This window comes from Rhinoderma darwinii, chromosome 6, assembly GCF_050947455.1.
Source record: "Rhinoderma darwinii isolate aRhiDar2 chromosome 6, aRhiDar2.hap1, whole genome shotgun sequence".
Lineage (NCBI taxonomy): Eukaryota > Metazoa > Chordata > Amphibia > Anura > Rhinodermatidae > Rhinoderma > Rhinoderma darwinii.
In genome coordinates this window covers 41,941,204-41,965,770 of record NC_134692.1, presented here as the reverse complement: position 1 = coordinate 41,965,770, position 24,567 = coordinate 41,941,204, and the positions used below count along the sequence as shown (strand labels likewise).

The 24,567-nt window shown below is 43.4% G+C and overlaps 2 protein-coding genes across 3 annotated transcripts; both read left to right on the top strand.

Moving 5' to 3' along the window:
• The first annotated feature begins 927 nt into the window (after positions 1–927).
• Positions 928–14,497, top strand: ASB1 (ankyrin repeat and SOCS box containing 1). Its single transcript, XM_075829586.1, has 6 exons — positions 928–1,030; positions 3,382–3,523; positions 4,219–4,521; positions 6,331–6,713; positions 9,403–9,536; positions 13,735–14,497. Exons 1-5 carry the CDS (start codon positions 976–978, stop codon positions 9,531–9,533), a joined length of 1,014 nt encoding a protein of 337 aa, XP_075685701.1. The 5' UTR covers positions 928–975; the 3' UTR covers positions 9,534–9,536; positions 13,735–14,497.
• Positions 13,756–23,639, top strand: LOC142655436 (helix-loop-helix protein 13-like). 2 transcript variants are annotated; one of them, XM_075829587.1, is made up of 4 exons: positions 13,756–13,843; positions 15,082–15,197; positions 16,424–16,949; positions 20,654–23,639. In XM_075829587.1, the coding sequence occupies exons 3-4, from the start codon at positions 16,448–16,450 to the stop codon at positions 20,689–20,691; spliced, it is 540 nt and encodes a 179-aa protein (XP_075685702.1). In that variant the 5' UTR covers positions 13,756–13,843; positions 15,082–15,197; positions 16,424–16,447; the 3' UTR covers positions 20,692–23,639. The 2 variants fall into 2 exon arrangements, with proteins under 2 accessions (XP_075685702.1, XP_075685703.1); XM_075829588.1 differs by lacking the exon at positions 20,654–23,639 and adding an exon at positions 17,060–17,206.
• Positions 23,640–24,567: the final 928 nt, after the last annotated feature.

Below are 24,567 nucleotides of genomic sequence, written 5' to 3'. Positions count from 1 at the left end.
AGGAGAAGTTCCTGACAGGCAGGGGGGGGGGTGTGCTGTGTAGAACTACCTACAGGGGGCTGTGTGGCATTACCTATGGGGGGGCTGTGTGGCATTACCTACGGGGGGCTGTGTGGCATTACCTACAGGGGGCTGTGTGGCACTACCTAGAGGGGGGCTGTAGCAGTATCTACAGAGGGAAGTCTGTATCAAAAAATATGTACAAATGAAATTCATCCGATTTTAAAACGGACAGGGAGAAAAACAGATGCAAAACGGGTCAAAATCGGTCATTAAAAACGGCAACATGGCCCGGAACGGAACAGATTAAAAACGGGCCAAAACGGACGTTTTTATTCGCCGACACTCAGTCCCTGTCGTGTGAATAAGACCTAAGTATGCACGTTTTGTTTTTTTCCTCTTCTGTTTTCAGCAGCGGACATTCCGGGCGAAAAACTGCACCACAATTTTGAGCGTTTTTTTTGGCCGGAATTGCAGGGGGGCAGTGGCCGCCAGGGCGGATACGCTATGTACCTTTTATTACGCAGCGTATCCGCCCTGTGTGAACGTAGTATATCAGCTACTCAGCCGCAACTAGAAAATTTAGTTGGGAGCAGGGAAGGCATAAAACCCCGGAACAGACTCCTAAATTTAGTCACAACAGAGCAAAAAAAAAGACCCCCTCCACACTCCACGATGTGTAATTCTTATTTTTTTCCTTAGTAAAAACTGCTAAAACTCATCTGTGCGTCTTTGCTATAATAATATTATTTATTTTGTGCTTTTTTATGTTTACCGATTTTTTCTATATCAAAGCCTAATGCTTGGAAATGACTACTACTCCAACGCAAAGAACACTCACTCACTCACTCGGCTCTCACTGCTTTTGTCTGACATATGCTTGAATGACAGACCAACCATCCAATCAGCTGCAACTGAAGGAGACACGTCTGGTACGCGAGATACTGTCAGAAACTGCGCAGGCGCAGGGCCCTGATGGAAGAGGATGATAAAGGGGCAGAGCGGGGTGTTGGAGGGGCCCCCAGAGTGGGTGAGAGAACAGCTTGTCTGTATACACCGTCCCATATAAATACGCTGTGCTGAGGAGCCGCTATCACCAGCTGCTTCCGTGTAGTTGTATGTGCTGCATGTTATATCCTCGTCATAATAAGGCGCAGACCCGCTGTTTACCACAGAGACCGTTCCTGCCAGAGAGGGGCAATAAATACATAGAAGATTATTACCCCCTCGGCTATATGTAGTGGAGCTGCACTCATAGGATGATAGTTATGCAGTTTTGCAACATTTCAGCTGACTGCAACTTTGTGGAAAGGGGGCGTGGCTCCGCGGAAAGGGCCGCGGCCCAACAGATTTATTATAATTTATGCCAGTAAACTAGCTCAAGTTATAATGGTGTAGTAGACTTTACTCTATGCGGCATAGCAAGGTGGAGATTCGCGCTCCCCCCAATAAGACTACCCCCGCCCCCAGTGTATAGTTAAGTTTTTACAAAAATAAAAAATTATACTAAACGCTTGTTTGCCCGATTGGTCCGTGTGTATCTTAAAATGAAGCATGTCCTGCTACAAAAATAAAGGATTCTTCTAAGTCTATGTTCACACGGAGTATTTTGCAGGAGGAATATCTGCCTCAAAATTCCGTTTGGAAGTTTGAGGCAGATTTTCCTCTCCCTGCACGCCGAATTTCGCGCCGTTTTTCGCCCGCGGCCATTGAGCGCCGCGGGCATAAAACACCGCGAAATACGCTTTCTCTACCTCCCATTGAAGTCAATGGGAGGTCAGAGGCGTAAACACCCAAAGATAGGGCATGTCGCTTCTTTTTCCCGCGAGGCAGTTTTACTGCTCGAGGGAAAAAGACGCCGACGCCTCCCATTGAAATCAATGGGAGGCATTTTAGGGCCGTTTTTCCTGAGTTTTGCGACGCGGTTTCCGCGGCAAAAAACTCTGCAAAATACTCCGTGTGAACATTAGGGTGCAGTCAAATTTGGCATATTTGCCTTGTATTTCCGCAGTGTAAGGGCTGATTCAGACAAACGTGACGTTTTTGCGCACGCAAAAACCGTGGCGTTTTGCGTGCGCAAAAGGCACTTGACAGCTCCATGTGCCCTGTTCATATGGATGCGCGGCTGCGTGCTTTTCGCGCAGCCGCCATCTTTATGACACTCCGTTTGGATGTTTGTAAACAGAAAAGCATGTGGTGCTTTTCTGTTTACATTCATTCTTTTACTGTTATTGCGCGAATAACGCTTGACCCACGGAAGTGCTTCCGTGGGGCATGCGTGATTTTCACGCACCCATTGACTTCAATGGGTGCGTGATGCGTGAAAAACGCCGACACATAGAACATGTCGCGAGTTTTACGCAGCGGACTAACGCTGCGCAAAACTCACAGACTGTCTGCACTGCCTCATAGACTTCTCTAGGACCACGTGGCCGGCACGGACGCAAAACACGTTCGTCTGAATCCGCCCTAAAACTGTACAATGTCCAATCTGGAAAATATTGTATAATAATGTAAATGTCTCAATAAATGTAGAAAAACTAATCCACTGAAGACACGGCTGCGGGAAAATGAAGATGGCGGTGCAACAATAGTCTTCGTGCTGTCACACGTGGTCTACTCTCCTTGTATTTCACGTGGTCTACTCTCCTTGTATTTCCACAGTGTAAAAATACTCTGAAAAAATGTACAATGCAAGCCTGGGGAAAAAAATATTCCCGTAGGTTTACATTGTTAATTTTTTTGCAGTGTATTTTTATACTGCGGAAATACAAGGCAAGTAGACCACGTGTGACAGCACGAAGAAGACTTCTGGTGCACTGCCGTCTTCATTTTCCCGAAGCAGCGCCTACAGTGGATTCGTTTTTCTACGTTTATTGAACCATTTGCAGTTTCACATACTCCAAAGGCCAAGTTCTGATCAGAGGAGCTACAGTTGGTAGATTTGGGGTAAACTACAACTTCATTACTTTACTCGGAAGTGAGTAAAATAAGTACTGTACCCAGGATAACATAGTTGCTTGTGGAACTGGAAACTTTTATGAGTGTAGCAAGTTTCCTTAGTAATGTAGACTAGGACATATGTACAGTGACAAATGCAGAATATCAGAATTGTACCGCAGGGCATTAAACCAGAGCGCCAATATGTTAATTACTGAACTAACATCTGGTCAGAAGCGTAGATGATTTATGGAAGTCAGACAAACGTACAATACATCGCCAACAGAATAATACAGATGAGTCCTAAAATTCTACGGTTACTCGGCAGACCCGGGGGACGGCTCAAGAAGTCATTTATCTTTTTTATGCTGCTACTAGGTCTGGTATCAAGACTAGGTATTCAGCGAGATAGCAGCTCTTTACATTTATATCTTTCCGCAGGACGTAACCTGAAGGCCTGGCTTCAAGATCAGTACTGTGACAATGATTTAGAGCAATGCCAGGACACACTGTTACATAATGCAGCTTGTGTGGGAGACATTGATACTCTGAGGACCCTGTTGCATGAGGAACGGTTCCGGAGGTAAGGCTTTTTGTTAGAAGGGATGTAGGGAATATGTAAATCACATTAGCCTAGATTAGGGGTCATCCTGATCTACATTGCCCATAGAAAGAATGCCACGACTGCAGTAATGATGGACACATATAGTAATAGCAGTAGGAATGGCTGGGTAACACTGCATAAGGCCTTGTTCACACATTGCAAATTTGCGGCAGATTTTGCATGTATTATTTATTTATTTTTTAAGCCAAAAGCAGGAACGGAACTAAAACAGAAGAAATACATAAAGGAAGGCCTTCAAGTGTCTCCTCTCCTGGATCCAATTCTGGTTTTGGCATTAAAAAAATGCAGATTTGATGCAGATTTTGCATGCAATCTGTGTGAACAAGGCCTAACAGCGCAGATTAATATGCCATTCGAAGTCTGTATGAAACTGGGAGACAAACCCGTTGGGCACTATAATAGCAGCCATTAGTGGCAGACCAAGGGGTAAATGCACAAAAATGCTTTGACACCTTCATTTGACTTTGCATCGGGATTACAAGAAGCGTTGATGGTCTGCAGCCGTAAACAGAAGTTACACGTGCCATTTTCATTGGCAATTATTTTCCCTTTATTTCAAGTCATTTCCTTTTTATTTCCAGTAAGTCTACGTCGGTAGCTGATTTTCACATCCTAACATGTCTCTGCTTTTTTTTCCTAATTCTGGTACCCAGGCGTATAAATGAGAAGTCTGTGTGGTGCAGTGGTTGGCTTCCCTGCTCCCCACTCCGCATTGCTGCCACTGCTGGCCAGGCTGATTGTGTGGCAGTCCTTATTGAATTTGGGGCACAGCTGGAACTGGTGGATGTTAAAGGTCAAACACCCCTGTTTGTAGCCGCAGAAAACGGACACCTGGACTGTGTAGAGGTTCTTCTGAAGGCTGGAGCAGACCCCAACGGAAGTCCGCATAATAGGAGCTCCCCGATATACCATGCTGCACGTGTAGGCCATGCTGATATACTACAAGAGCTAATCCGGTGAGCCTAAAGACACAGGTGTTCATATTGTCTGTAAATTAGAGGACGAGCATAGGAAAACAAATTGATGCTGGGTGGAGGGGTGAGTAAAGGAATGGTAAATTAAGGCTCTATTCAGACTGGCATCACTGAGTCTGTTTTTCTTTTGTTTCTCAGCAGAATACCCCTTCAGAATACACTTTTCTAAACTAAACCTGCCAGAACAGAACCATGACATGTGTGAACAGAGCCTAATGCATTATTTATGAGAAGTTGTCTGACTAGGTGAACTTGAGGCTGGGTTCACACGACCATGTTACGTCCGTAAAGTACGGAACGTATTTCGGCCGGAAGACCCGGACCAAACACAGTGCAGGGAGCCGGGCTCCTATCATCATAGTGATGTACGATGCTAGGAGTCCCTGCCTCGCTGCAGGACAACTGTCCCGTACTGTAATCATGTTTTCAGTACGGGACAGTAGTTCCACACAGAGGCAGGGACTCCTAGCATCGTACATCACTATGATGCTAGGAGCCCGGCCCCCTGTAGTGTGTTCGGTCCGGGTCTTCCGGCCGAAATACGTTCCGTACATTACGGACGTAACATGGTCGTGTGAACCCAGCCTTAGGACAAACCGACTGAATAAACTAGGGCTACTGCATTGTTTGTAGAGGGAAAGTGTATACGGAATACTCTTGCTAATGTGAACAGAGTACAGCTTTTGGCATAGGATTACATCAGTGGGATACGGAGTATTTTGGGATATTAGAGCATTCTTTTTTTTTTTTTTTAAAGCGTAATGGATGCTTAGAACATTCTCAGCCCATTTTATAGCAGTAGCTCTTGTTGACTGGTCCACCCATCAGCAGGACCAACCCAGTCAGTATAAGAAGGGGAGCGATCAATGACTGATCACTAGCTTCTGCACGAGGGCATTCTGGGACCAGCAGTGCGTTGTCGGCATTGCTCAGCTACAGCTGCCGGGGTAATGAAAATGGCTGAACATGCTACATGCAGTCTAGTCATGTGATGTCCCCTAAAGTGAACCTTCACTTTAAAGGAGTGGTTCAACGCTTAGGCTGGGTTCACACAAGCATGTTACGTCCGTAATGGACGGAACGTATTTCGACCGCAAGTACCAGACCGGACACACTGCATAGTTCCGTGGACCCCCACTGGTTTCTGCTTTAAATCGCAGAAGCAATGATATTCCGTATTGACCAGTGATTCGCTGCAGCAGTCACATTCTGGTGCGGCTCGTCATCATTGCTGTGATGTAAGCATGTTGTGTTTTCCGGTGCTATCTGGGTGTTTCCTTCCAATGTTGTCGACTTAGATGCTGTCGGCATTTCGAGTTTCAACCACTCGCCTCTCCTATGTACTTGATTCAACAGTCAATCAACTGCATAGGAGAGAGGTTGGCGCACTAGATGTGGGATTCTTCCTGGTTCGGTGGGCACGGCATGGCAGAATAAAATGTATTTTTTACACTAATGCCAGCAGTAACACAGATATGCCCCTAATGCGTTACCTGATAGCTACCTAGTGGGGTCAGATGCTTGGTAGTGTAAAATCTACGAACAGACTCCCTTTAAAAATTGCAATGGCATTGCTGGATCACCTTCCCTTCTTTCCATGGAGGGTATAACAATAGGACTTACTCAAATTGCTGAAACATTCTAGTATAGTCAATGTCCCTAAACTAAAATCCTAGTGGCCTCGCTGTATAAGGGTACATTTGTTTATATTACTCATTTATATAGTGTGTCTATGGACCTTCTTAGTCGTGAATGAGGGTTATCAACTTACCATCTCGTTTTTCTTACCAGATATGGTGCAGATGTGGATGTTGACCGTCAACTGTCATGTGGTAATGGTGCTTTACCTCCGCGAACTCTGACATCTTTAACTTGCACACCACTGTACATAAGTGCAGCCTACGACAACCTCCCGTGCTTCCGCCTCTTGCTTCAGTCTGGTGCCAATCCTGACTACAATAGTTGGAGCCCAGTGTGTGAGGGAAATCTTGCACGGTCATCTCCATCTTGCTTGCTTGAGGCAGTTCTGCGTCATGGTTGTGACAAGCAGTTTGTACAACTGCTTATTGACTTTGGAGCAAACCTGAGTCTTTTGCGCAGGGAACCAAGTTGTGAAGAGCACTCCAGAAAGAAAGTGAACCCTGAAGCCTTGCAAATCTTCAGAGAGGCAAAATGTGCGTCCAGTGGTGAAACATTTTTGTTAAAGTTTATTTCTTTCTAATTTGGAAATGTGAAGTAACCCAAAACACAGGGTAGACACATACACCCAGCTGCAGAACATCCTGAAATATGTGAGGCTTTATTTACTCTGCGTTTGCATCAGAAAAACTGGCACATATGCTTAACGTATCCATAAGGCCCATTAGCCCAATGTATGCCAAAAGAGTGTCGGAGAGGTGTATAGAGTAGCGCTGTTGACTATACCGTTCAATACAGAGACATCCAGTAAAAACACACTGTGCAGTATATATATTTTTCTTCTGTTTCCTATGCAAGATTTTCTGTCTCCCACATTGTTTTTAATTTTGTTTACATTCTCCATAGATTCCCCGCTTGAAACAGACCACTTAATATATCCAACATATAGAAGCCGCTTATATGGATATGTAGATATATAATTCTGCTCCTGCAGTAGCAATCCGCATACAAATATCAAACATTTACATAGAATATCAAAATTTTTGAGCACTGGAGGTGATTAAAAAATGTAACCCATTTAAAAAAAAAAAAAGGACTAAAACGATAGAATCCCCTAAACGTGCAGCTCCGCATAGCTCAGCAAATAACATGGGGTACCATATTTGAAAAGGGGTTTCTAAACCGGTCACCCTCTTTAATTAAAGGGTTGTTCACAAATGTGTCTTGAATCCATAGTAAACTAGTCTCTACTGGAGACTATATTGAGAAGTAAAGAGTTGATCATGTATTTCACGCGACAAATGTTCTGTATGTCAAGGTTGGAAGCGTATGAGGAAAGTAAATCTAGGCTTAGGGTTCTGCAACATAAATAACAAGATTGGATCCATCTTGTGGAGTCAGGATAGAATTTCCTTCAAAAAAGAAAAACTTTGTGAAAAGCCTTCCTGATTATACATGATGGGCTGTGGTCCTATTTGTGTCTCTAAATATATAACTCCTGCGCCATATATTATGTGTCTGGGTGGATGCAGCCTAACTTTTTAAATATGTTACATTCGTTAGGATGGCTTTACATGTTACAAAAATACAACATTTGTATGATTTTAACGAATAGTAGTGTCATTTTTCCAGTAATAGTGATCTTTTATTGTTAGGCTGGGTTCACACACCCTATTTACGGACGTAATTCGGGCGTTTTAGCCCCGAATTCCGTCCGAAAATACGGCTCCAAAGAGTCGGCAAACATCTGCCCATTCATTTGAATGGGTCTTACGATGTTCTGTGCTGACGGTCATTTTTTTTTTACGCGCCGCTGTCAAAAGACGGCGCGTAAAAATGCCGCCCGCGTCAAAGAAGTGCCTGTCACTTCTTCAGACGTAAATGGAGCCGTTTTCCATTGACTCCATAGAAAAACAGCTCCAATTACGTCCGTAATGGATGCAGCGAAAAGCGCCTGCACTTGCCATTACGTCTGAAATTCCGGAGCAGTTTTCTCCTGAAAACAGCTCCGTAATTTCAGCCGTAACGGAAGCTGCTGTGTGAACATACCCAAACTGTGATCTTAGGGAGGTCTACTCTTTTTACAGGATGGTAAGATCATGTTTACACGCAGTGATTGTCTCATGACCAAATTCGTGCACATTATAGATTCATTTTAAAATCCATCAGTCAAAATGCAGGAGAATATTTACACATTATGTCATAATCGTGAATAATAAAAAAGTGTACAAAAAATTGTTACATCTAACTCCATCTTTACTCATCTTGTACTGATCCTGAGTTGCAGGTTATATTGTAGACCCAGAGCTGCATTCACAATTCTAAGGGCTTCATAGCTGCAATCCCCCAACATGCCTTGCTGGCTCTGTCTGCTCAGAACTTGTTCTGATGGTTTGCATTTTATACCAGGCATTTATAGTAATCCGAAATACAAAATACTATTGTCCCATTGCATTACACAAGCTTAGCTAACTTTTTAGGAATGCTCGTTGACTGTTTCTAATAGCAACGAACTGAATATGAAGGAATGAAGCTTTGGACTGTAATACAGATTGTCACTCAAAATCAGTACGAGAGAAGTATTGCCATGTGTATACAAAGTAAGGCCGGGTTCACACGAGCGTGTGCATTTTGCGCACGCAAAAAACACGGCGTTTTGCGTGCGCAAAAGGCACTTAACAGCTCCGTGTGTCAGCCCCATATGATGCGCGGCTGCTTGATTTTTTTTCGCGCAGCCGCCATCATTATGACACTCCGTTTGGATGTTTGTAAACAGAAAAGCACGTGGTGCTTTTCTGTTTTCATTCATCCTTTTCAAGAGTTGTTGCGCGTCACGCTCGGCCCACGGAAGTGCTTCCGTGTGGCATGCGTGATTTTCACGCACCCATTGACTTCAATGTGTGCGTGATGCGCAAAATACGCCCAAAGAACGGACATGTCGTGACTTTTCCGCAGCGGACTCATGCTGCGGAAAAATCACGCAACTGTCTGCACTGCCCCATAGACTAATATAGGTCCGTGCGACGCACGTGAAAATCACACGCGTTGCACGGACGTATATCCCGTTCGTCTGAATAAGCCCTAACTCATCTTTTTCTGTAGATTATGTCTGTATTGAAGCTATAAAATGGTTTTCATAGGTGAACCTGCCCTTTATAGCCAAATACCATGCTGTGAAGATTTCTTAAAACGATCAAATCTAATTCATTGTCTTCTCTATTACAGGCTTTCCACAAACTTTGTCTAATCTTTGTCGTATTGCTGTGAGGAGAGCACTTGGAAAACACAGACTATATTCAATTAGCAGCCTTCCTATTCCTCATCGTGTTTTACGTTTCCTTCTCTATGAGCAGTAACATGTGAGTTAAATGTATAATCTGAAGCTGCATACATGCAGATGTCTTCCTGACAGACGGATAAGAATCCTTCCTGCAGCCGAAGGGCTCTTGCATTTCTTTCGAAGCGTGAGTGCCTAAGGCTGGATTCACACGAGCACATTACGTCCGTAATGGACGGACGTATTTCGGCCGCAAGTCCGGACCGAACACACTGCAGGGAGCCGGGCTCCTAGCATCATACTTATGTACGATGCTAGGAGTCCCTGCCTCGCTGCCGGACAACTGTCCCGTACTGTAATCATGTTTTCAGTACGGGACAGTAGTTCCACGGAGAGGCAGGGACTCCTAGCGTCGTACATAACTGTGATACTAGGAGCCCAGCTCCCTGCAGTGTGTTCGGTCCGGGACTTGCGGCCGAAATACATTCCGTCCATTACGGACGTAATGTGCTCGTATGAATCCAGCCTTAGGCCTCGTTTACACGAACGTATTATACGCGCGTGCGACGCGCGTGCTTTGCACGCATGTCGTACGCACCTATATTAGTCAATGGGGCTGTTTAGACGATGCGTGAATTGCGCTCAGCGCGTGTGCGTAGAAAAAAACTCACGACATGTTCTATAATCGTGCGTTTTTCGCGCACTCACGCACCCATTGAAGTCAATGGGTGCGTGAAAACCACGCATGCCGCACGGAAGCACTTCCGTGCGAACTGCGTGATTCGCGCAAGAGCTGTCAAACTCCTGAATGTAAACAGAAAAGCACCACGTGCTTTTCTGTTTACAAACATCCAAACGGAGTGTCAAATTCGAGATGAGCGCACCGAACTTCACCGGGTTCGGCCAAACTCGTTTTGACCGAAACCGGTAAAAAATGTTCGGGTACGCGACGTCAGGAGACAGTCACTGTCCACGGTGCTGAAAGCGTTAAACTGGTTCAGCACCATGGACAGTGACTTCCGCTCCGAAAATCCATGAACCTGTAAAAAAAAAAAGACGTTCTGACTTACCGATAACTCCGGTCCGACCTCCCGGGATGACAGTTCAGTCCAAATGACAGCTGCAGCCAATCACAGGCCAAGCACAGGCTGCAGCGGTCTCATGGACTGCGGCGTCATCCTGGGAGGTGGGGCCGGATGACAAGAGAGGGACGCGTCACCAAGGCAACGGCCGGGAGCCCGGACTGGGGGAAGCAGGAAGTTCTTGGTAAGTATGAAAGTCTTTTTATATTCACAGGTTGGTGTATATTGTGTTCGGCATTCACTGTCGAGGGTGCTGAAAGAGTTACTGCCGATCAGTTAGCTCTTTCAGCACCTTGGACAGTGACGGGCGTCGACTAGCCTCATCTCTATGATGGCGGCTGCGCGAAAATCACGCAGCCGCGCATCATACACGGATGACACACGGAGCTGTCAAATGCCTTTTGCGCGTTTAAAACGCAACAAGGCTGCGTATACGCAGTGCATACGCCATACAAACGTGCGCAAAACGCAGCGTTTTTTGCGCGCGCAAAACGCACACGCTCGTGTAAATGAGGCCTTACTCCATCACCTTGTTAATGCTTACCTGCTATTTTTGTCAGACTGCTGCTCCATTATGGCTTAGCTCTGATCAATTACTGCAGCTGAGCTGCTTTGTCTATTGGCAGTTTCAATTCAACATACTGTGTCATCACAGGTGTACAGGTCTTTTCTTCTTTGGGCAATCCCTTTTTGTTAGAAGTGTCTCCTGATGATAAACTGGTATCTCACTGCTGCAATCCACAGGGGTCAGCTGTAATCTACTGGGAAATCTGGCAAGAAGTGTTCAAATTCACTGCAGTGCCACCACAGGTGAAATGATGAATCACACAGTTCCCATTAAAATTAATGGGCTGCCCATATAAAGCATAGATGGACCAGGTCCAGCAGTATGAGAGACACTCTTTGTAGTATGGTTATTAGATGACGGTCCTGAACTGGAGACTCCCCCTCTTAACCCCTTCACGAATGCCATACAGCTACATACGTTCCAACTGCCGATGCCCCGTGCAGTTGCCACGTGTATAAGCATTGACAGCCTTGAACGGGGTTTAAAGGGAACCTGTCACCAGCATTTCACCTATTGAACTTTACATATCCCTCACTGGCCGCTGCTATAAAAAGTTCATTGCCATTATCCCCTTTCCTTAACTCCTCCGCCGACTGTAAATAACGGTCTGCAAACATTTTGCGCCTTTTATCGTAATAATCCGGTGTCCCTTTATGCGCACACACAAGCGCAGCATTTTGTGTGCTAGGGGAAGACATGGAGCTATCAAAAGTAAGGAGGCGGGGTAAACTCAGAAAGACTTGAGGAATGAAGATATGACTCTTTTCAAACGAAGATTTGACTCATGCTCATTTGCATACGGTGTGGGAACACTAAAAAACTGAATACTAAAGCTACAGAGCCGACTAAGAAGATAATTATAAGTTATATAGAAATGATTTTTCACCCACTACCACCAAGTATTGCTGGTTTAATAGGTGAAATGCTGGCGACAGGTTCCCTTTAAGGTGTGCAGTGCTGCTTCAGTGTGAGCAGTGGTGCACTCTCATATCTGCCGGGGCTTTAAGAGCCCTGGACTACGCCCCCCACTATAGATAGCACTACCTAAGCTCCCTCTAGGAGCCAACTCTCCGGCCGGGGATTCCCCTTCTAGTGGGAGCCCCTGACGGCTCTCCATCCCCGCTGTAAATAGTGCCGCCCCTCTAGATAGCAACCCCCCTCTGTAGATAGCGCCACCTAAACTCCACTAGGAGCGGAATCCCTGGTGTCAGATTGCTCCGTGCCAGGGATCCCGCTTCTAGTGAGCCCTTGACGTCCCTGTGCACTGTCAGGGGCTCTCTCTAGGAGCGGAATCCCCGGCTGACACTCTGACCGGGGATTCCGCTACTGGAGAAGCCCCTGGCGTCACTATCCATATATGGGCAGTGACGTCAGGGGCTACTCCTGGAGCGGAATCCCCAGCCACAGCGCTGCTGAGGCAGGGGATTCCGCTTTTAGAGTTAGCCCCTAACGTCACTGTCCATATATGGACAGAGACATCAGGGGCTCCCTCTGGGAGCAGAATCCCCAACCAGAAGGATTCTGCTCCTACAGGGTGCTATTTAGAGGCGGAGGGTACCAATTACCAGGGGGGGGGGGGGGTGCTGATTCATACAGAGGGGATGTTGCTATCTGCAGGGGGGGTGGTGCTATCTACAGGGGGTCTGGTGCTGTCTACTGGGGGTGGCACTATCTACAGGGGGTCTGGTGCTGTCTACAGGGGGTGGTATATACAGGGGGTGTGGCACTACTTATATGGGCACTGTGGCATTATATGGGCACTACCTACAGGGGACACTGGCGCTATGTGGGCACTATACAGTGGGAACTGTGGCACTATGTGGGCACTGGCACTGCATACTGTGGGCAATGTGGCACTATCTACAGTGGTATTGCGTCACTATCTACATGGGCACTGTGGTGTTTCAGGTGGATGCGACAAAAAAAATAACTAATAAAATTAAACACTTTTTTTTACGGCCTTGAAAAACGGATGGCAAATGTCGGTTAAAATGGTCAGACGGTTGGGAAATAGGTTCAAATTTTGAGACACATTGATGCAAAACAGCCATGAAAAACTGACCGTTGATCCGTTAACTGCCCTTTTTTTCACGTCGTGTGAATATAGCCTTATAGCCAACTTATCCGCTTACAGCGATCATGGGGGGGGGGGGGAAGAGAGGGGGGGGGAGAGGGGTGTGTGTGTGTGTGTGTGTGTGTGTGTGTGTATACACACACACACACATAATATAGAGAAATATATATATAAAACATTACCAAAAAGTTATTTTTCACATTTTTAGTGATTTGTCTGCTCATAATAAAAATTAAAAACATGGAATTAAACTAATCTAGAAAATGAAAGCGGTTGCAAAGATATTATCGTTTAAAGAAGTGCATATCAGAAATGGAAAATTTGACCTAGACACAGGGGCATCAATGGACCTTGGCCATGAAAGGGTTAATTCAGCATTCCTTAGTACGGTATTTGAAAATTCTCACATGAAATCAATCTTGGATAGTTGATTTCAATAGCTATAAGGCCTCATTCACACTTTTGCATTAGTATTTGTAAGCCAAAACTATAAGTTAGTTTAAGACACGGTACATAAGAGGTACAACGCTTTCTATTATACTTTTTCTCTGTACAGGTTCCACTTCTGGTTTGCTGATGAAAAATAATGCCGCATGAATGAGCCCTAAAGCTAGAATAAGAGACTATAAACCGTTAAACCACCAATGAAAGAAAAGGATATTTAGGTAATGGACACCTATGATTGGGTAAATGATCCTCTGTGAGGGCTCATGCACACGACAGTCGTTTTCTTCAGTGTCCTATCAGTTTAACCATTCATTTCTATGGTGCCATTCACACATCCGTTTTTTTTTGTGGATCCGTATGTCCATTCCGCAAATTATAGAGCAGGTCCTATTCTTGTCCCTATTTGCGGTCCATCTTACCCATTCTAGTGTATGGGTCTGCAAAAAAACGGACAGCACATGGAAGTCACTCGGATACGTGTTTTGCAGTCATGTGCATGAGCCCTCAGGGATCTGCATTCAGGTTCTTTTGTAATAAAAAGAAAAATTATGTGTCACAAGAGGCCGTTCTCTCTGGCAGGTATTGTACAGGCAACTAAAAAGTGGGGATAAAGGGAATACAGTCCTTCCCTGTACAGGTTGTCCTCTTATAAAACGGAGATTATATGACTGCAAGGATGCTGGGAATGCCGTCAGTTGTGCCACCATGCAGGGAAAATTAGGATCTTAGGGAAGGGTTATCTCATACACATGCAGAAGTAAATAAAATCTGCATCGGCATTGGTTTCACTGTGTTTTGTAACTTATCTTATAATTATTAATTTCATTTATGCCTAGGCGTAAAATGCACAATAAAAGAATATTTGTAATGTAGACATTCGTGTCTCTTTTTTTTTTTAAAAAAAAGATTGGCACACAGAATTCTAATTTTATTATGATTAGACTGACTTTAGGGTTTTTCTATTGGTATGACCATTACTTTATAAACAGACGCACCACCTAAAATAAATTTACAGACCTTGTTTTCTAACCCCAGAAATTGTTACCAATATGCAAATAATTTTGTACCACAGCCCGGCAGGACTGATGCTACTGCCATACGTACACAGTATAGTCACATATACAACTATGCAGCAGCAGTGTCTGATTAACGTGTGCAGCGCTGGATCAAACCATTGGATGATGCGGATACGTGACTTCACTATGGAAGATACATTCCCGACTGCGTATTGCAGACCGTCTTTCCTGCGGGAGCAAGGGTGGAAAGTTTTACATTATTATATGGCTTGTCTTTATTAAAGGGCCACATATATCTATTAAAACTAGTATATTTTCACAAGACCCCTTTAAGACAGCAGGTTGTGGATATAGGAATATAATGATGGATCCTGGTAAGAGCTGTGAACTACATGGAAAACAATCCCCATCATGGCTGTTTCTCTCCAATCTTTCTACAGGTTTTATTTTACATTCACCTTGGCACAATGGCCTTGAGATAGCTAAGTGATACAGAGCTGTTGGTGACAGCTGCCCCTGCTGCTATTGGCATCTCGTCAGCTGCTTTTGACATCAGGTAGTTTATGCTGGTAACTAAAATGTCTTTATTTAATATGGGTAGAAGACCTCTATTATTAAGAGCTAATTGTACTATATTAAGGATATTTTGTCAATTTACAGCAGACCTTGTGGTTATATCCAAAATATTAGCATTGACCATGTTTCCTAATCTTTAAATAGAGTAACAGGACGTTGTTACAGGAAGAACAAAATCTAATTCAGAGTACAGCAAGTAATTCGGGCCCGTTAAGAGGGAATACTTTTTGTTCATGTATTTATCATTGTGTGATGTTTTTGTAGTGCCTCCACAATTCGTTCCTACTCTTGGAAAAGAGACTATAACCCACATTTATCTAGGTAATTGCACCTTACTAAAATATAGCGTCTATTCTGCTGTACGGCATATTTAATAACCATTTTGACCACAATTTAGTGCCATTTGTGCCATGCACTTCCGTTTCTAGAGGAGCAAAAAAGTGGCATGGCTTACTGCGTAAACAGGATTTAGACACTTTTTTTAAATGCGAATTTTTTTTAAAGTAGCAAATAAAAAAAAATCAAGTTGCATCTCTACTCCCCCCAGAAGAAAAAAATGTTTACGGAATTTTAGTCAGTGTAAAAGGTAATGGTAGTGATGTATGCTGTGACCCGTTTAATAAAGGGGGAACATGCAGTCGCACGTTTCTCTCAACATGTTAATTGCGTTAACTTAGATTTTGCCTAAAATGTGGCCACTTTTGATAATTGTGGACTTTTATGTGATGACACCTTCCCCATAGCACGTGACACTATCATCCAGTAACACTTATGTTAATACTACTTTTTAATACTAACATGCGCCATACGGTTTTTAATTAAGTTAATACAAGTGAAGTTGTTTGCAAACTCAGGATAATTCCCATGTGTAGAGGTTGTGATCCCAATTACTGGAAAACACAAGTGGCTCATATGTTCCTGACAAGCTCCGCTAAATATCCAATCCCCCTCTGCTGGCCAGAGCACTTCAAGTTATCTCTTACACCCCCTGCCCATATCCTAAAAACCCGATCATTTCTTTCGGAGAAAATCTATAGAAAAGCAATGAGATTCATTGACAGGGTCTGAAAAGAAGTTTCGTCTTCTAATTAGTTTAGGAAGATCAACAATGATATTAAGAGTCGGTGAGTGGCTGAAGAGTATTTAAAGGCAACTGCTAGTAAATTCTCCCAGACTGGTCTTCTTCATTCAATATTGTGTTAACAGGCAAGATACATCACCCCAGATATAATGGAGGATTTTGGGTGGTACCAAGAATCGTCAAGTGAAGAACAGTTGTTGAGTCAGTTAAACAGCAGTGACCCCAATGTATCGGACAACTGTAACTTGGATTTCGATGTCTCCCCAGGACATTTATCCCCGTGGCTTTTCACCCCTCAGTTCTCACCTGATTTTCAGATCTCTATGCCTGATCTTGATGCGGAGGGTAGAGGACCCTGTGAAGGACAAAGCTACTTTGGTCCTACAGTAAAGGTGTACAGGCACGCAGCTAACATTAGAGAGAGGCGGCGAATGCTGAGTATTAATTCTGCTTTTGAAGAGTTGCGTGGTAAAGTCCCAACTTTCCCTTATGAAAAACGGCTATCAAAAATTGACACCTTACGCCTGGCTATTGCCTATATTGCTTTATTAAGTGACATACTGGACTCAGGGATGGAACCCAAGGCCTATGTTGATGAATTTGTAAGAAACGGATCTCAAGGGTCTAATGGCATGATCTGGAACACAAGTGGTAAGTTCATTAAGAGTATATATTAATAGTGTAATGCTAACTTTTACTAGCCTGAGTTAGGATATTGTTCACAGTAAATAATATCTGAAATATTCATTAAACCCATTCAGTCCATATTCCAGATGTATCATCATGACCCACCACAGTTCTTCTGAACCCAGTGACAGTACCATAGATCATAAATTATTTCCAGGATTTTAAGAAGTGTTTAGATTTGCATTAAAGCATTGTGTTGTTTGCAAAAGGGAGCAAGTGCTGTGTCTGTGTTAATAGAACTATGCTTGTTCTTACCCTTCCACTCACCCCTGACCAGTGCAAGAATTCCTTCACCCATCATCCGACCAGTGCCGTTTCCTAGTAGTTTTAACGGCACATAGCCACATTGCGTAGGTGAAGGCTGTTCCGGAAAACAAAATACATTTCTGTGTCCAGGGTGACATCATTGTTTAAACCTTATATGTCATCATATAGTATATCAACCTCATGCACTAATGAACAAAACTTGAGAAACCAATGAAAGGTTACTTACTTTTAAGGTTAGGCATAATCGTTCCATTGTATTAAAATCCTGTTAGTATAAGACACGGCTGGATACAGAGCAGTGTGTGGCCAATCAGAAAGACCAAATGCTCCAAGCAACTTTGGGTTTCATAGACGTATGAGAGTTGTATGCTGTGGCCAAAATTATCTGGTCCAGTCACAGAAATCCACACCAAATAGTGCATTTTTGATGAGCACATTGATGCGGAAACGCTGCGGTTTTTCCTGCAGATTTAGTGTTAAACATTCCTTATAACAAAGAATATGTGCACCTGCGGATTTCCAGCAATTTCTGCTGCAAAAAAACGCAACAAAGCAAATCTGTTGCGGAATTTATGCTCCTCGTTGAAGTCTATGGGCCAAACATGCAGCATCTCAGTGTACGCAGCATAAATTGACATGCCACAGAATTGAAAATACCACCACAGAACACTTTCCTGCGTTTTTCTGGAGCGTGTGGCGGAGGTTTTCTAAATCTCATTCACTTTACTGCTACTGTAAATGCTGTGGAATGTGTGCACAGGATTCCACAATGATCACGCTACGTGGAAACCCAGCCTCAGGTGTTTGACAATCTTGTACGAGCCATTGACTTATCTACTTATGTGCCAAAGTTGTATGAGAGGACAGGAAAGAAAGAAAACCAAAGAAGGTTCCAACAGCACAACGTCTTTAGATATTCTGAGTCAGGTTTGTCTCCGTTCAGTGTAAATTGCCCTGAGCTGAAGAGCCGAGTAATAAGATACAGGCTGGTTATTAGGGCCATACCACCTGACAACCCCATTGAAAAGACTGGTTGTAAGGGTATGTTCACACGCAGAGTCAAAAAAATTCTCAAAATACGGAGCGGTTTTCAAGGGAAAACAGCTCCTGATTTTCAGAAGTTTTTTGTGCCACTCGCGATTTTTGCATCATTTTTTACGGCCGTTTTTGGAGCTTTTTTCAATAGTCTATGGAAAACGGCTCCAAAAACGTCCCAAGAAGTGACCTGCACTACTTTTTCGCGACCGTTTTTTTACGCGTAAAAAAACGCAGTGAAAAACGCTCTGTCGGAACAGAAGGCCGTTTTCCCGTTGAAATCAATGGGCAGATGTTTGGAGGCGTTCTGCTTCCGATTTTTCGGCCGTTTTTTGGGCATTTATGGCCCGAAAATAGGCCGTGTGAACATACCCTTAAACTGTGCATCCATAAAGCTGGGGCTAGACAGACTTTTTTTTGTAGTGAACAATAAATTGCTGTCAATAGGAATGCATTAGGCTAGAGCAATTTATCTCACTACGAAACAAATTACTAGTCTAGAGCGAGAATCGGACCAAAGTTGTGCATGCTGCAATGTTCTCAAACATGAGAATTGGCCCATTGACTTTAACGAGTCCGTGCCCAGCCATTGTGCTGTCACTTCTGCCTTCTGACAGCACACAGACGTGAACAACGCTCGTCTGAATAGGTCCTAAAGTGGATTTGTCACCTCTATACCAATGTTTGAAAACAGCAAGTGACAGGCACGGAGATTTCAGCGTGAGATCAGGTATTTAGTCATGTTTAGTAATATTTAGATTTTTATACTTATGGCATGTGGCCATCTCCGGAGGCATGAGTCCAAGTATATTTATATATTCATACTGCCCCCACCCTCCAGCCGCTGATTGACCCTTTTCTCCTCATGCACCGTAATAAGGAGAAAGGTGTCAATCAGCGGCTGGAGGGTGGGGGGGGGGGGGCAGTATGAATATATAAATATACTTGGACTCATGACTCCGGAGATGGCCACAAGTTTAAAATCTAAATACTCAAACATTACAAAAAAAAGTGATAGCACTATGACAGCAGCGCGCCTTTCACTTCTTTATTCTTCCCTTTCTGAGGATAGCATAAAGAAGTGACAAATCCGCTTTAAGAATGTCAACCATTGCAACCAAGACATTCTGGGAGATTTCGCAAAACTGGTGGAAAGGAAAAAAGTGGAGCTTTGATTTAGAATATAATTATTATTTTTTTTACTAAAGCTTTCCCATTTTTTTTTATATATTATGCCCCAATATACCCCAAAATTAAACATTTAATGTATAAATTGGTAAACGTTCAACTTTGCTTTTACAGTAGATTGCCCCAATCATCAAATTTGCATTGAAAAAGTGTACGTACCAGAATTTTGATGGTGTAAACGTCCATCCAATTCGCAAATTGTAATAAATGCAGCTTTCCTCCATAGATTTGGAGTTACATGCACATTGGGACATATTATGGTCTTACACTTAGACAGCTGAGAATTAGAATCATGAATTTGACTCATCTACAGTGGTAAATGCTGGATGATCAATTTGGTGCACGCTCAGATATTTCTGTGTAACGTTATACCACTTAATGGTTGGCTCACTTCAAACCACTTTTTTTGCGTCAAAATTTTGGTGCATCTTAAGCCATGCCCCTTGTCGGACAAATGGCAAACATCTCTTATTCTTGATGCATATCACAGATTGTCTTACATTTTTTATGCCGAAAATAACATACAACTTAGGGTATGTTCACGCGTCCTATTTTCAGCCGTTTTTTGGACTGTAAACGACCAGAAAAATTGCTAAAAATACCAAGGATGAACACCTCCAAACATCTGCCCATTAATTTCAAGGGGAAAAACTGCGTTTCGTTCCCATATGGCGTTTTTTTTACGCGGCAGTTTGTATAAACTGCGTAAAAAAACACTCCGTAAAAAAGAAGTGTATGTCACATCTTGAGCCGTTTTTCATTGTTTCAATAAAAAAACAGCTGTAAAAAAATGCATCAAAAAGCGCTTGATGTATAAAAAACGACTGAAAATCATAGGCGGGTTTCCCTTGAAAAAAGCTCCGTATTTCACAGCCGTTTTTTGTTTGCTGTGTGAACATACCCTTATGCCTGAATTCTGGCGCAGCACTAATAGTAAATATGCATCCATTGTCTTTATGCCATACTAGAACCATCACAGAAGATTCACCAATGCCCAGTGTAGTGTCAGACTCGAAGCTTACACTGAAGATTTGTGCTACTCTTTGCTTAATTTACATTGAAATGCTCTAAATGTAACAAGAGCAGATATGAGCATAATGGCTTCTGAGGACTTTCTTCACTTACCATTCCTTTTTTCCAGCACTTTGTTGTGACTCATACCATGTATTCCTCTTCAGATCTCACTGCCCGTCTGTCTTGGATTAAATGGGACTGAAGCTGCAGTATCTACCAGGTGCAGAGTTCTCACCATCGACAGGCCTGGGATTTATAGTACTTGCCATTCCCAGGGACTGGAACTCTATAAGACTGAAGTACTTAACTATCAAACAGCACATTATGGGAATGCTTCATAGCAACAATTAGTCATTTATTCAGTTTACACAGATCTGTTACAGAAGTGTTAGAAGGAACCGGACATTAAAAGATGACGTGTTCTTCAAGTGGACAACTGGATGATGGAGTTTTGCTCTGAAGTCAATACAAAACTTTCTAAAGAAAATCTATGAAGGTTCATTGGCCGCTTTGTTAAGAATTTAAACATACTTTCTCGGATGATATAAGAAAGATGAAAAGGATGAAATAAATATGGTCTAGAACCTGTAGCAGAGCAGTCACATGTGGACAAAGTCAATCTGGGAGGGAAGGTCATTTTTATTTGGTTAGAGGCTGCCTCTCTATGTACATCTACACATCACTTAGGTGTAACATTATATTATTAAAGCCTCCTCCACTCTGCACAATTGAAAAAGCAACGGGATGGAATTGAAAAAAACATAGCATTAAGAAAATACGCTGATTAAATCTGGAGATTCCTACTGTAAATGTAAAATATTTAAGAAGTTCTCCAGTGAATTACCCCTCCCCCACCTTGTTTTAATATGCGTTGAAATGTAGTGTAATGTTTTGTATCAGTTTACCTGGTTCTCTATTTTACCCGTAGCCGCTCTATTTCGGGCCGCCCATGTTGGACTCTGTGAATCCTCCCATCGGCTGTAGAAAATGGTGGTCAGACAAATATCTGATGTAGAAACTGGAAGTCAGTGTCTCAATGCAAGTCTATGAGAGCTTTGATATGAGTCTTTAATGAGAGTCTTACCTCTGGTTTCGACAGCAGATGCAGTAGGTTCAGAGTGGCGGCCTGAAACGGAGCAGCTACAGATAAAATAGAGAACTACGTGAGCGGATACACCTCATTACACTACATTTCAACACTTAAACACAGAGGTGGCGTTCACTGGAGTAAATCTTTATTCACTTTTAGATAAATTCACAGAAAAATATCTTGAACAGAAATGTAATTTAAACATATTGCTAATTTAAGCTAAGAATGTACAGGAGTTATTCTGGAATATAGGAAATAACAGGATGTTCATACTCCAAAAGAAACGACAAAACTGAGGCACTATGGCAAGCGCAATTTGAGGATTTAGATTAGACTTCGAGCAGGCATGGAAGATCAGTGATGTCACTGCCCCCAATGACTGGTAAAACATTTTTTCCAACCCCAGACTCCCTATATATTATTAGCAAGAATTCATAGTGCTTGTGGTATACAATCAATGACACCATCCTTCCTTCACAATATAAAAAAAGCGCAAAGAAAACAAAAACTTGTGCAATATTGAGCGTTTCTGACCACCAGAAAGTTGTGAGGTTGTTCTCTCCTCACGCAAATAAACTGAACCTTACAGGGCATCCGGAAAGTCTTCAGACCCGGTCACTTCTTTCACATTTTATTGTAGGCCTTGTGCTAAAATAAAAAAAATATAGTTTTTCCCCATAGTCCTGCACTCCATATCCCATAATGACAAAGTGAAAACAGAATTTTAGACATTGTTGCAAGTTCATGAAATACGGAACACTCATTTTGCATGGATATTCGTATTTAGACCCTTTGCTATGACACTTGAAATTTAGCTCCATTTCTCTAGATCAGGGGGCTCAAACTCAAACCCTTGCTCTAGATCATCTTTGAAATGTTTCTACACCTTGATTGGAGTCTACCTGTGGTAAATTAATTTGATTGGACATGATTTGGAAAGACACACCCCTGTCTATATAAGGTCTCACAGCTGACAATGCATATCAAAGCAAAAACCAAGCCATGAGGAGGAAAGAACTGCCTGTAGATCTCAGAGACAGGATTGTGTGGAGGCACTGATCTGGAGAAGGGTACAAAAAAATAAATAAATTCTGTTGCACTGAAAGTTCCCAAGAGCACAGTGGACTCCATAATTAAATGGAAGAAGTTTGGAACAACCAGAACTCTTCCAAGAGCTGGCCACGCCACCAAACTAAGTAATAGGGGGAAAAAGGCTTTAGTAAGAGAGGTGACCAAGAACCCAATGGTCACTCTGGCGGAGCTCCAAAGATCCTGTATGCAGATAGAAGAAACTACCAGAAGGTCAACCATCACTGCAGCACTCCACCAGTCTGGCCTTTATGGCAGAGTGGTCAGAAAGAAGCTTCTCCTCAGTGAAAGACACAGGAAAGCCGTTTGGAGTTTGCAAAAAAAAAACAATAGCACCTAAAGAACAGACTGTGAGAAACAAGATTCTGTGGTCGGATGAAACAGAGACTGAACTTTTTGGCCTCAATTCTTAAAGTCATGCCTGGAGCAAACCGGGCACTGCTCATCACCTGCCCAATACCATCCCTACAGTGAAGGATGGTGGTGGCAGCAGCATCATGATGTGGGGGTATTTTTCAGCAGCTGGGACAGGGAGACTGTACTTTGGTCAGGGTTGAGGGAAAGATGAATGGAGCAGAGATATTCTTAATGAAACCTGATCCAGAGTGCTCTGGACATCAGACTGAAGGTAAACATTTGGCCCAAACAAGACAATGACCCCAAGCACACAGCCAAGACAACACAGTAGTGGCTTAGCGACAACTCAATGTCCTTGAGTGACCCAGCCAGAGCCTTGACTTGAACCCAATCGAACATCTCTGGAGAGACCTGAAAAGGTCTGTCCACCGACAGTCCCCATCCAACAGAGCTTGAAAGGATTTGCAGAGAAGAATGGCAGGTGTGCAAACCATGTTACATCATACCCAAGAAGACTTGAGGCTGTTATTGCACCCAAATGTGCCTCAACAAAGTTCCGAGTAAAGGGTCTAAATATTTATGTCAATGCATGATTTTAGTTTTCTTTTTCAATAAATGAGCAAAGATTACTAAGTTTCTGTTTTCACTTTGTCATTATTTGGTATTGAGTGCAGAATGATGGAGAAAAACTTGTATTTATTTATTTTTGCACAAGGCCTTAACATACAAAAATGTGAAAAAATGTAAAGGGTCTGAAGACTTTCCAAATGCATTTCATATGGCCAAAATTCTTTCATTTGTATATAAAACTATGAAGACCTCAAACTCAGGTGGCACCCTTTTATGACTACAGGACAGGTACCACTTCCTTCAACTGTACCTGCATTCAGTCTTCTGCAGGGACGTGTGAGCTGCTGCTGATTGGTCACTCGCATGTCACTCGAGGTGGTGAGTATTTATGGGTGCACTCTATGGCAGGCACTATTTAAAAGGGCAGCAGTACTATTATTGCTATGCTATGGGGACATTGTGTCAGTTATGGGTCTACACATTTTGCTTTTTATTGGGTTGCTATGGCATCTAAAACATTTGCGGGTGAATGCGCTGCCAGAGGGCTTGTATTGCCATTGAGGGTGGGGATGCAGCTCAAAAGAGAGGAGCCAAAGATGTGCATGCCGAAAATGAAAATGCAGGAAGGAGTCTACATGATGTCTAGGTCAGATGGAGAGCTAAAGCAGGGGTGGGGAACATCATTCGGTCTGGCTCGATCTCACTCAGACCGCGCTGCCGCCACATCATTCGCTTCTTGTCTCCGTCGGCCCTACTCACTCCACATTTAGGAGCAGGAGGGCGGATGGAGCCAAGTATGGCAGCAGCGGCGGTCTGAGTGAGGTCGGTGCGTGCGGGCCCGAGAGTGGACCAGTCCGGTCATCTGACCTGAGTCACCTGACTTCACGTCAGTGACGTGAGGTCAGGTGACCGGACTGGCACAGTGAGTGAGGTCAGATGACTGGACTGGTCCATTCCCGTCAGAGCACGCAC